At 36.8% G+C, this 13,603-nt stretch overlaps 1 protein-coding gene across 1 annotated transcript; it reads right to left on the reverse strand.

The window, feature by feature from the left end:
* Window positions 1–7,463: 7,463 nt before the first annotated feature.
* On the reverse strand, window positions 7,464–9,705 carry LOC107728099 (H2.0-like homeobox protein). The gene is made up of 4 exons (XM_016538179.1): window positions 9,072–9,705; window positions 8,708–8,857; window positions 8,347–8,531; window positions 7,464–7,646 (listed from the first exon to the last, which is right to left on the reverse strand). The coding sequence occupies exons 1-4, from the start codon at window positions 9,469–9,471 to the stop codon at window positions 7,464–7,466; spliced, it is 918 nt and encodes a 305-aa protein (XP_016393665.1). The 5' UTR covers window positions 9,472–9,705.
* Between the last annotated feature and the right edge of the window lie 3,898 nt (window positions 9,706–13,603).

Genomic DNA, 13,603 nt, shown 5'->3' on the forward strand with positions numbered 1-13,603 from the left:
GCAAAGGTGTTTGGTTGCTAAGATGTTGCTAGGGTGTTTGCCAGGTGGCTGCAAAAGTGTTCTGGTTGGTTGCTAAAGTGTTGCTATGGTGTTATGGATGGTTGCTAGGTGGCTGCAAAGATGGTCTAGGTCATTGTTAGGTGGCTGTATTTCGTTGCTTAGGTGTTAAGGTGTTCTGGGTGGGTCTATATAGAGTGATAGTCAATGTAAAAAGAGCAAATGGGAGAAGCAGTTGAACACAAAACAGCATAACAACATAAAGTTAAAGATGGTAAACTTTATCATTCAACTGAACTGTGCTCGTATGTTTGAAACACTTCTGCTCCCTTATATGTTCTTACTCTGCACATACACTAAATTCTACACCCTTGACATTATGCGTCAATATTTACCAGAAATTGCTGCAAATATAGTGGAATTGCAGTCTATCTGCTTAAACCCATTCAAACAGATTGACAGTGTGGAGTTGTTTGGAACCATTAAGCACCATGAACCACGTTACCGCATGGCGGTGAGATCAAAGCATGACCCAACTCTGTTTTTCAACAATTCTGGTTTGGCTGCTAAGGTGGTCTAGGTCAGTGTTTCCCAACCTTTTTTTAGTCGCGGCACCCTTTGGAAATTTTAACAAACATTGCTAGGTGGCTGCAAAGGTATTCTCATTGGTGGCTAAGGTGCTGCTAGCTAGGGTGTTATGGATGGTTGCTAGGTGGCTGCAAAGCTGTTCTGTTTTGGGTGGTTGCTAGGTGGCTGCAAAGGTGTTGCTAGGGTGTTCTGGGTCATTTCTAAGTGGCTGCAAAGGTGTTTGGTGGCTAATCTCTTAGTGTGGGATTTTTTCACATTCTGAACTATAATACTTGGTGTTACAGGTTTGAGTACACCATTAACTTTAATATATTGCATGTAATAATAAGAGCTGCTTAACTTACAGTACCAAGCCATAAATAAATGCTCATTAAAGCTTTGTAGTTTTGTTGTTTTTGTATTTGTCCAGATCATCATCATCCTTGTTCCTTTGCGTGTGCTGATAAATTGGTATTGAGGATGTGAAAAAACAGATAGGCATCATTCAGGGAAGGAGTTAAAAAAACGAAGGACAAAAATAAAACCCTCATCAGATCCTCTGATATTGAGGAAACACATTTACTTGTGTAGTTAAAGGGTGAATCTCATGAAAAAACTTTAATTAAAAATAATAATATTTTTTTATTATTATAAATATATTTTTATTTTTATATATATATTTATATATATATATATTTATAATTATTATTAAATGTATTAAATTAAATTATATATATGTAATATAAATTATAATTATATATACTGTGAAACATCATAATGGTCCTTTGTTTTACATGCAGAAATTTTATTTATTTATTTAGATTTATGTGTAAAGTGTGACCTGGATGTGTTCTTGGTATTGTGAGATTCATCCTGTAGTACAATTTGATTGAACTGGTTCATGTTGGCTTATAGAGTTGAAAAAGCACTGTGGTCTGATGCTCACGTTTGATTAATTAAATAATGACCCGTCATCGAGTTGTGTGACAGATTTTCATACATACGTTCATGGCTTTGCCGATCATGGGCTGAAACCATTAACTTGAAAAGCACCATAAATCCAAAAGCCACGGGCGTCACGATTATAGAAACCGAGCTAAATATCCTCTTTGTTCCACCTTTGATGACAGTAATTTGCTTCTCCATCTTTGTTTTTTTTATATTGTTGCAGTCTGGCTGAACCTGGTTATAACAACCAGTGTAAACGTCTTTAAATCTGCAGATGGGGCATGTGATAAATCTCTGACAGAGGAGCGTTTAACGCTAATTCATAACAAATCAGGAGAGAAACGTGCCACAGAGTTGGCAGAAACCAACCAGAGCCAAGGTGGAGCGAGAGGAAGGGAGGAAACTCAGAGAGAAACCATGAAAAATGTAGAGTATGAAAATGTCTCCCTTGGTTTATAGCTGCGCAGACAGGCGTCCAAAAGAAACACATCTTTAAATTTAACTTTAGATGCCTCTTGGACTCTCTTTTTTTCGTTCTTTCTCTTTTCCTCACCCTCTCCCAACTGGCTGGCAAATGCTTTTGGTTTGTGGAAAAGCAAAGCCAAGTTGCCTGGAAACTGCGAGCATGTTAGAAAATCGCTCGATAATGCAGCTTTTTGGAAATGTGGCAACAGTTCCCGTGCACCCAGATCGGTTTTCAGGGCCGTGAACATGCGAAACACTGAAAACGATAACACTTAAATGCAGGAAACATGTAAAAGCAGAGATTTTTTAGTTATTTACAAACAAATGAGAAGGTTAAGGCATAATGATGTGGCAATTTATTAATCTGAAATCAAGACGCTTTTTACCTTATTAACCATGTAAAGCCTTACATATGGAATCATGGGCTGAATTTTTTTTTCTTAAACCTTTAGTCAAAATATTTGTAAAAATCTAAAAAAAAAAAAAAGTTTGCATGTTTTCTGTTTTGATAAATCAGGCTTTTATGGCTCATATAGTCTGATATAGTGAGAATACGGAGGAAAAACAGCTCAATTTTATTCAGTGGCCCAAACTGAGCAAAAATATGCAAGTTGGTTCAGATGCTGATATTTATATGGACAAAAAGTGATGAAATTCTGATGCTTGTAATGTAAATCAGTGAGATCTTTATAGCAGTATAGCACATACTGACATAAAATGCTATAAATATCAGTCGTCGCTCTATATCTCCAGTAATAAGATGAGATTGAAATTATCCACCGAGCTGCTTCAGTCTAGTAAGTGTTCATCTGGAAATCTAAAGGTTATTCTTACATTTACTTTATAAAAATCTGTAAATATTATATACATACACTGAACAAAATTATAAACGCAACACTTTTGTTTTTGCCCCCATTTTTCTGTTCAGTGTATAAAGTCAAATAAAGACTCGTGAAGCACGAGCTGAAGGTGGACGTTTCTACAATTAGACTAAAAGAGCTTTGACTTGATAAAAGCTCAATCCCGATTCTGTTTTATACCCCTTCCCCTTAACCCTTGAAAGAGAGTGTCAAGGGGTAAGGGTGAAAATATTCCCCTAAGCAATGGGACACCACTACTACACTATTACACGTCATCATACATCGTCGCTAGCTGCTACAATACACACACACACACACACACCATGGTCTGTCTGAATACTGGTGTGCATTACAGTCGTTTAATTACCGTTCTATATTAATGCGCTGCTTTCATTGACACACACACACACACACACACACACACGCACATATATATCGGAGATCGTGCAGCGCACACACAAACATCCAGAAACAAAGAAACTTGTCACCGCTGCCCCGCAACTTTAATTAATAAAATAACTTCAATACTGAATCGCTACATTATATTTCCCAGCAACGAGAGGATAAAATCGCTGTTTTTGAAGCAAGTAAACTCACTCATTGGGACTTGTGGGACTATCGTGCAGTCATTGAATGGTTTAACCTTAGCAAATTTTAGCTATTTTTTTTGTGTGAACATTTCTTTGAATAACATAACATAACATGTAAATATGAACACAAGATTGAATGTAACATAAAACAAATGATTATTTTTCATTAAAATCCTTATTAATGCCAAAAATACGTATATTTATTGGTCTTGACGGTGCTGAGATGATTCTCATACCCCTTCGTTTGAGGTGGGGTTCCGAAAAATCATTTGAAGGGCTGTCTGGCCCCTCCAACCAAAAGAGAATCCCTTCACCTCAACGCGGTAAGGGGTAGAAATGGGTTTGGGCCAAAGTCTAAACTATCAGTCAGACGACAGAAGGCATGAAGTAGATTGAGTGCAACAGGTTTAACAGCAGAGTTTTGATCATGTTGATCAGTTAGGCATTAGAAATGAATACTGTGGAAGTTGGATAATATTTTGCCATTTTAACATTATTTAGGTTTTTTTGTATTTTATTGTTTTTCTGGTTTAAACCCCAGATTCTCACTGAAATGTGTCACATTACGGAGGTAAAAAGGGCTGCAAATTTCGCTTTCTTTGAATGACAGCCAAGTAATTATAATTGAGTGCAAACCGTGACTTAACTAGAAAAGCAGAGTTGTGCTAATGGGATGCCGTCCAAAGTCCTGCCACAGTCCATCATGTCTTAAACTGAATAATAATAGGTTTTTCTTAAGGTGAAGTGTTTGCTGTCTCCGTCTGCACTCACACCACCTCAAACTTTGAAATTAATCACTGCAAAATTAGCGCCACATTCTCAGAAGTGTCCTTTGCCCTCATTTGTGGTTTTAACACATTACGAACAATATTCTTTTGCTCTGTATTCATTTAACAGTTTATGTGTTTCTAGTAAAGTGAAGTTAAGCATCTAAAACGCTCGTAATTCTAGTCCTAATTTTATAAAAACAACACATTCCCTTCACGGGACTAGCAAAGGCATTGATAAATGCATTCAGCAGTGTTATTCCACTGAAATGGTTATTGAATCATTGCGACGTGATGTTAAATTACAGGCAGCAGTGTTGTATTTTCTGTATAGGTAGAAGTTGTTCATCAGAGGTGTGTCGTTTGTGAAAGCAGACCGTTGCTTTACCTCATAAATCAGACAGAGCACAGGACAACGGTCTGTTTCACCAGTGCTCACTAAACCAAATAAAACACATATAGTGCCACCTCAGTGTAACTTGTGGAGAATATTCTTAGAAGAAAAGTTACGTAATGATGCTATATAAAATGTATTATGGTAGCATTTTATATATTATATATTTTTTAGATTTTATACATGATGCTTCTGGACATTTTACTATAAATACAATTTATACATTTAATATATAAAAATATAACAAATTTATTGTATGTAATATATATATTCTTTTTCTATTAATTATTATTGTTAATTTATTATTATATATGAACTTATTTATATAAATATTTTATATTTTTTTAGATTTTACATATTTTTGTGTGTATATTTAATCAAAATAATCTATTAAATTTATATATTAAAAATACTAATTTATATGTGTATATATATATATATATATATATATATATATTAATTATGTTTATTATAATTTACATATAAAAATTTTAGATTTTTTAAAAGTAATTTATAATACTTATTTAGTGATTTGTTTTTAACGTCCACTTTATTTGGGAAGGTAATGCTTCCTGATTCACTGTTGGAAAATGCTCAATTGTTCAAACTTGATTCATTGATGGACTGACTTACATTACAGGCCTGGAACATTTTGGAGAGTGAAACTCTCCAGCAGCTAATCACTGTCAGATTATCAGCGAATCACTCTTGTCCCACGGAGATCCGAATCAGTCCCATTAATCCTTCTGCAAATGTGTTTGGAAGCAAAAACACACCGAGTCCTCGTCTATTTGAAGCAGCTCCTTGCTCAAAACGTCTCGGTCTGCGAGCTGCTCTGTGTCGAGGTCAGAGGGACGACCTCGACTCGCTCTTTAAACAGGGAAGAAACGGTGGACTTTAAATCCTGGGCCAGATGGGATTTCTCCTAGTGATCATAAAAGCTCTGAAGACACGTTCACAAATCAAACGCTGCAGTATTATGTTAAGCTTTTGCACTGTTATTGTTATTGCATGTTTGCGCATACAAACGTAATTCACAACTTGGTGAAGGAGAATTTGAGATTGACACCGTGGCTCAGACGGGCATTTTATGCACGCATTATGAGGCCGGCTCACAGATAAACGTTTTCCATGGAAAGTGATTAAGCTGCAACTGTAAATGCAGCGTCTGTATCCGTGGCTGATATAGTGGACGGCATTCGGTCGGAGGAAGAGGTTTAGGTGTAGAAGAGCGCGTGAAGCAGGCCGTCTGCAGGTAGTGCGCGCGAGCGGGAATGTCCTGAAGTGGAATTCAATATGTGGAAAACCGGAGATCTCCAGAGGTCATCCCTCTTTCCGGAACAAAGGAAAGTAGAGCTTGTGGTGCTTCAGGTGGTCTTTGGTGAAATCATTCAAGTTCATGTGTGTGTTAGTCAAAGATGAACTAACATTCATTCTGAAATGACTTTATTATGGCAATATGAACTTAGATTTCATAATATTTATGGCATTGTTTGATGACATATCGTTGGTTTCCGGCCTCTTTTTTTCCTGGATCCTTCCTTAACCTGAAACTAAAGTTCTTGGAGTTTTTCAATTGTTCATTTTAGGAGTTTGTCACATTTATTTCTTTTTTTTTCATTTTATCTTGTTAATAATTTTTTATGCTAGCGATTTGTAAGGAAAATTACACATTTTATATATAAAAATAGGACACGATGTGCTGTATTAAAATGAAGGCATTTCTGTATTGTTATATATATATATATATATATAGGTGTTTTACCTGTTTTTTTAATTTTGCACTTCATTCATTGTTTTATGTTTAACGGAAATGTCTGTAAAATGTGTTATATACTGTTACATTTCTGTTATATAAAACATACCTTTCAAAAGTTTGAGGTTGGTAAGATTTTTTATTTTTTAATGTTTTTGACAGTCTCAAAAATCTCTTACCAAGGCTGGATTTATTTGGGCAGAAATATAGTAAATACCATAAAAAATGTGAAATATTATTACAATTTAAAATAGCTGTTGTCTATGGTAATATATAGTAAAATTTAATTAATTTCTGTGATGCGCAGCTGAATTTTCAGCATCATTACACCAGTCTTCAGTGTCACATGATCTTCAGAAATCATTCTAATATGCTGATTTGCTGCTCAAGAAACATTTCTGATTATTATCAGTGTTGAAAACAGTTGTGCTGCTGAATATTTTCGTGGAAACTGTGATACATTTTATTTTTCAGGATTCACAGATTAATAGAACGTTCAAAGGAACAGTGTTTATTTGAAATAGAAACTTTTGTAACAATACAAAAGTCTTTACTGCCACTTTTGATTAATTTAATGTATCCTTGCTGAATAAAAGTATTAATATAAATATATATATATATATATATAAGTACAATTTTCACACTTGTTGCCATACAAAGTTATAAAGTCACAAAGTTACAAAGACACAAACACACACATGCTCACACACACTACTGGCTTCATTCACTGTGATTTCGCCGTCTTCCTGGGACAGACAAACTGTTGGGATGTTCCAGATTTATGAATGTCTTTTAAATCCTAATTATTCTCACAGACACTAATGCCCTTAACAGGCCTGTTTTGGGTTATAGACTTGAACGCTTCTTTGTGGCGCTCTGACGCATCGCTGTTATGAGTCTGCTCTTCATGAACGTTCATCTGGATCGTCTCGCGGTAGCCGCTCTTATCGCTTTATGAACTGAACTCATTAAACTACATAAACTGCCTGTTATCACAGCCTCATGTAAACGGCCTGTCTCTTTATCTGCGGTTTAATAAACCAGAGAAAACCTCCTTTTTGCAATACTTGAATGTGCAATAACTCATCTGAAGATGTAAAATATACACTAATAGTAATGTCATGAGTCCTCGAATTCGGACTCGCTCGGTTCGCTTTCGCATTCGGAGTCCTCGCGTTCTTTGGGCTCGGCTTCGGGCTCGGCCTCGGGTTTATCCGTCTGCTCTTTCTCTTTGTCCTTCTGCGCCTGCGCTTCTTTGGAATGCCGCCATTTCATCCGCCGGTTCTGGAACCAAACTTTGACCTAAAACAGAGGGAGAAACATCGTTTAGAAAAGCTTCTAATCATTTTTACGCTAGAGTATTTTATGTATGTGTTTTTAAAATAAAATGTATTTTTATATATGCATTTGTATTGTAATGCACTGTTTTGAGATGAGAGATGAACGTGCATTGTTACATTTAGTGAACTTTTAGCTATGTAATATAGAAATGCATGCACAAACTAAATCGAAAAGTTTTTCAATTAAGTGAAATTACACTCTAAAAAATGCTGGGTTGTTTCAACCTAACTTTGGGTCAAATATGGACTAAAAGCCATAGACCCCAAAAGCTGGGTTAGTCCATATTTGACCCAAAGTTAGGTTGAAACAAGTTCTACTGAAGAAAGACAGCTTTCCACACAAGTTTTGAAACTCTCTTATCGCATTCGCTGTCTGTCGTGTTGTTTCCGATTTTAAATAAGACAGAAACTCTTGCCCAATGCCCTAAATTAGGATGTTTTGAAACGACACAACTGCACCCCTCCTGTATTTGCAAGAATTCCTAATAATTGACTTTCATTTCTCTAGAAATGTGGGTGTCGCAATGCACGAGCCTCCAGCTGCTAAGGCTCCAGATGGCTCTTTGCAGGCTAAAGCTGCGTTTTAATTTAAAAGTTGATTTCGATTAATAACACCTTTATATGTGTTGTGCATTCATTTGCATTGATAATCAGTCGCTCACCTGTGCGTCGGTGAGGCCCAGCATCGCAGCCAGTTGTTTTCTGTCCGGTTTCGTGACGTACTTTTGGACTTCAAAGCGTTTCTCGAGGCCTTTCCGCTGGAGGTTGGAGAACACGGCTCTGGACCACGACCTTTTCCTCTTGTAGGTCTGTGGCACTGTGTCTTTGGAAAGCACCGCGTACGGCCCTGTTCGAGTCAAACAACACACACGCCATTAGAACGCAACAGAACCTCAATGCAGTTTGGCCGGAGTGCATGTTATTCAGTCGCATGTGCAAAGCAAGCACTGCACACGCATGCAAAATGATGATAATAATGAGCGTCTCCTGCTCTTTAGGGCTCGACTGGGATGTCTACACTACCTGGAAAGGTGTCTTGAAACTGATGTTGCCCTGATTGTCTGGCGGCATTGCTTATTGAGCCCATCATGGAGGAGATTTCGCTCATGGTCGGGTCTATGGACGCGAAGTAAGGGCTGGCAGACAGATTCGGACTAACAATCGATGTGAGATCTGTTACAGAACGACAAACACCAAACAATTCAACTAAAGTTCCAATTCAACTCGTATTGGCTTTTATAAACAGGGCCATACGCGCATTGGGTTGGACGCGTCCAAATAAGCATTATTCTGAATGAATCTAATTGTTTCGTCCTTTTCATGAGTGTGATGTGATGCTTACTAGAAAAACCATGTGCTGTGTGTGATTCACCAAAATACGTCTTACCTCTCAACGATGGCGATTCGTTTCCCTTCGGCTCGAAGTCTGTGGATAATATCCGATCAATCCCGAACTTGAGGTCTTTACTGGACGGCGGAGGCGCGTATTGCGCGTTGATCGCGGCTCTGGATGTCAAGTGTATTCCGTGCCTGTGATACGCGGATGCGCTTGGAGTGACCGGCGACGGGCGTAACGGGGATCCCGACGAATGAACCTGCGCCCGGGCCCCGATGTGAGCCATAAGCGAAGACGAGCCGGGGATGTTCTCAGCATCTCCAACGTGCAGAATATCAGCGATGCAGAACGAGGGTTTCTTCATGCTGTCCACCCCAAAACCGCCCGAACAGTACGCGGTCCAAAGGCTAAAGTTCGATGCGTAAAACGGATTGAGTCCCGCCGTGTACATCCTGGCAGGCAAGCCAAAACTTCTTGACACAGAATCGCACACAACTACATGTAATGAGTACGAGCAGACGGCCAGGTTTAAGGAGTTGCCCCCTCTCACGTTTCTCCTCAAGTATGAAACTCAAGACAGGAGTCCAAAAAGCTCTAAGCAGGAGTTCCGTTATTGATTGGCTCTTTCTGAGCCAATGGAAGTTGACAGAACGGTCCAACACGCCCCAAACACGACGAGCACTTCCATTACCACTCTTAAAAATCACCACGTTTATTAAATAGCGATGGTTCAGATGATTCAACATTTTCATCAGTGTTTATTTTCAGTGTGTTCATTTTCAATGAATCAAATTGTAATTTTAATTAGATATTAGAAACAAACAAAACAATGAAACCTATTTATTTAGCTATTCAACGAGTTATTAAATATAGCCAATTGATACATATACAAATATATATATTTTTAATTTTAGCGAATTTATATTGTAGTTTTACTAGGATGCATTATATAGAACTATAAAGACTGACCAACATTTAATAGTTTTTTTTTTTAATGGTGCACAGTTTAGGATATTTGGAAAATAATTATTCAAGATGATAATTTTAGAAGATGATGTAATATAAATGATGCATTCGTAATTATAAAAAATAATAGCCTGGTTTTGCATGCATTCGCTGCGCTTCTGATCGGTTTTCTAATGTTCAAAGATATGCAAACAGCAAACTCTGATAAGAAAACGATCCACAATCAAGTGCTTTATTCAGACGCCTGTGAGTGTGTTCTGCTCTGGGATTAGGAAACAGGAGTTTCTCGATGCAGGTCATCCTGTTTTTGATGAGCTCTGATTCAGGCTAAACGAGCGGATATTCCTGCTAGATTTAGGCCAAAAATAGAAGATGCTTTAGTATTTTAGGATACAGCAGAGGACCCTTATTTCCTCCGACTCGGAGAGGTGGAACTTTATAATGACTGTTAGCACTTCCTTTTTCAATATTTGTGCAACTTTATCTCAACTCGCAAGTCGCGCGGTGACGCAAATCCGTCTTTATGCTTATAATAAACAGAGGAAATCTATTCTCCGCTGAAACGAAAACACAATTAACTTCAGAGGCGATACTTCATCCATATGCACGACTTTACATTACTGGGCCAAAAATAGTGCGCTGCTTATCATAGAAAAAAAAAACAGATAAATTATAAAATAAAATAATAGTTGTTTGTCAACACACTTTCCAATTGCATATAAATAAACACACACATATTTATATAAAATATGAATGCATATACGTGCGAAAGAATTTCTAGAATGCATTGCAGATGTTGATTGATATGTTATGTTTATGATCATTAATGACCGCAGATGATTTTACCCCATGGTGTTTTTTAGAATATCTCTCTTCCTCTGATGGCGTTCATTAGTCGTGATTCATTACCGGAAAGGTCAATGACCCTGACTGCCTCCTATCACGGTGTTTTCGAATGACTCCATTCCGGTTTAAATTTAGAGATGAAATGTAGCGCTTTGCTCTCGATCAAGCAGTCAAAACAATCCAGGGAAGAGGATGCGGAAGACGCGGCGCGGGTGAAATATTCGAACGCTGAAAGGCCCGAGACTCACGAGCGAGATCATAAAACAGGTCATAAAACCGGCAACAGCGGACCGACCGCTGGCATCTCACTGTATTTTTTATTTATGTATGTATAAAATTTAACAGAAACAATTGGCCTAAAACATTCAATGCCTCTCTGACAACATGCATCTTTTTCGGTGTTTAAAGAAAATGTATTTTGCTGAATATTTTATATAGTTTGTACATTTACATGTTATTAAAAAATAAAATGTTATTAGGCATGGCTTAGTAAAATTGCATTTAAAGATTCTCAATTTCTGCTTGCTATAGACTTAACATTTCTACGTTCTTAATATTGTGAAATTAATCTGCACTCTGAAAATGCTGGGTTGTTTCAACCCAATTTTGGGTCAAATATGGACTAACCCAACTGTTGGGTTAAATTTCTGTTACATGTTTAAATTAACTTTTTAACCCAACAGTTGGGTTAGTCCATATTTGACCCAAAATTGGGTTGAAACAACCCAGCATTTTTTAGAGTGTGAATTCAATTATTATATTTACTTTGTGTTCCAATATAACCTATTCAGTATTTGTATTATGAAAAGTTAGTCGGATTTGAAAGTATTTCTAATCATTTGAGGAAAAGATTTTATGAAAGAATTTACAGAATGTAATGTATCTCTTATTATACCCCACCCATACATAAACACTGATTTGCCTCCTTAAAAAAAAAAAAAGTTTAAATAAATAGAAAATTAAAGTTATTGTTATTAAAGTTAGTGAGTGACAACCCTAAATAAAACCTAATCTATTAAAATTTCTGCATTGTAAAATTTGTAATGAAAGATGCGTTATATATATATCACACACACACACACACACAGTAATAAGGAATATCGTGCTAAAGTCAAAATATCCAGGATGAAAGTTTTGGTCTACAATGGAATTGTCTATAAGGAAGCAAACAGGTTCAACCCAGAGTTTCCGGAAATCTTTATTGTCCATATCCATATCTGCATTCCTATCTATATCTACGCCTGTACTGTGATAAATATATTTGCGTTGAAAGCACAAAGTCATCTGCTGTAGTAATTAAAGCGATCTGTTCACAGAAGATGCAAAACATCATAATCGTGCGCTATTCTCACTGCTGGAACTCCATGTATTTTTATGAATGAAAAGTATTAAAACAACACTGTACGTGCATGTCTGTTGTGGTCAGATAAAACATTACACTTGCCGTAATGACTTGAGTGATCTGAACTGCTCTCTCTTCCTATTAGCAGTGATCACATCATCATCTGTTCCTCTGGGAGGGACTTTATTTCTGGAGCCCCATCAGGAGCATCTGTCATGCTGGAAACACTGGAAAATTAAAATATCTTAATCGTTAAATGCCGATCATGGGAAAGTTTGGAGACCTTGTGGAATTGGTTTGTTTTTCCAAATTCCCTCTGGTTGATGAAATCGCCGTCCGGAGAGTTCAACTGCGATCTGGCCAGCTCACTGCGGTTCATTTCGGGGCTCTGACCGCCTCGGGAAACATTTGTCACGGATTATTAATTGCGTTTTTGCGACAGAATGAAAATCCGTCAGTAGCTATATTAGTGAAGCAGAGCATAAACATATAGACGTTTTAGTTGGACTCCAACTAAATTTAACAGCACAAACTCATTTAGCCTATGTTCGTCGAATTATAGCCTATTTCATAAATTCAAAAAAAAAAAAGAAAAAAGGAAAGGAAGAGATGTTGTTTAATGCGAATACAGAAATTCATTGCAAATTCATTGAGTGTCATCATTCCACTGGTCCTGACATATAAAGGTCTCTATGTGTGCAGTGATATAACCTGTATACACAGAAGCTGGTTAACAGGTGTTTCAGGTCATAGTTGTTATTAGATAGCCTATGTGTATTATATCACCGCTGTATGGAGCAATCAAAACGATCGGAATTCAATTACATAAAACATAAATAGTTCAACCAAGAACCAAACCTACTACATAAGCAGTGTGCGAATTAGGCCTATTTAGTGATTTTCAGAGATCAGCAATCTGTTGAGTATCATCTCGCGAATCCGATTTCCATTTGGCAGGCCTATAGCACAGTTAGCCAATAAACAAAAAAAATGTTTAAAATCTTAAAAAAAAAAAAAAAAAAAAAAAAATGAATCCACAAATATATTTTGCAGTAATGAATATTTATTTAATTATTTATAAATTTTTGTTTTGTATTATTGACAATATAGTTATTTTTATTGATCGTTTATTTATTTATTCTGGAAAATGTATCGGAAAGCACTCGCACGGTCTACTGTTGCTATGGTTACCTCACTTGTGTTATAGCCTATATTCATATTTATTCATATATAAATATATATTTTGGCGTTTCCACATATGCCTGTATATAATGAACAAAAATAGTTTTTTTGGAGAGCAGAGGGTCACAGGTTCGAACTCCGCTTTAGTGAGGATGCTCTACACGAGACTTTTTACAGACCTAAGAACTACAGTCAGCTCAGACTATCCCCCTGATTAAAAAACAAAAAGTCTGTATTAATCCACCTT

The sequence above is a fragment of the Sinocyclocheilus rhinocerous genome, unplaced genomic scaffold (assembly GCF_001515625.1).
Source record: "Sinocyclocheilus rhinocerous isolate Xijiao unplaced genomic scaffold, SAMN03320098_v1.1 scaffold936, whole genome shotgun sequence".
NCBI lineage: Eukaryota > Metazoa > Chordata > Actinopteri > Cypriniformes > Cyprinidae > Sinocyclocheilus > Sinocyclocheilus rhinocerous.

What these genes read in the sequence shown, in the direction of transcription:
- LOC107728099 (XM_016538179.1), bottom strand. Translation starts at nt 9,471, where the DNA reads ATGTACACGGCGGGACTCAATCCGTTTTACGCATCGAACTTTAGCCTT. An exon ending in CGAATCGCCATCGTTGAGAG is followed by an intron (nt 8,858 to 9,071) that starts GTAAGACGTATT and finishes GTTCTGTAACAG; the next exon opens with ATCTCACATCGATTGTTAGT. An exon ending in TGGGCCTCACCGACGCACAG is followed by an intron (nt 7,647 to 8,346) that starts GTGAGCGACTGA and finishes CCTCTGTTTTAG; the next exon opens with GTCAAAGTTTGGTTCCAGAA.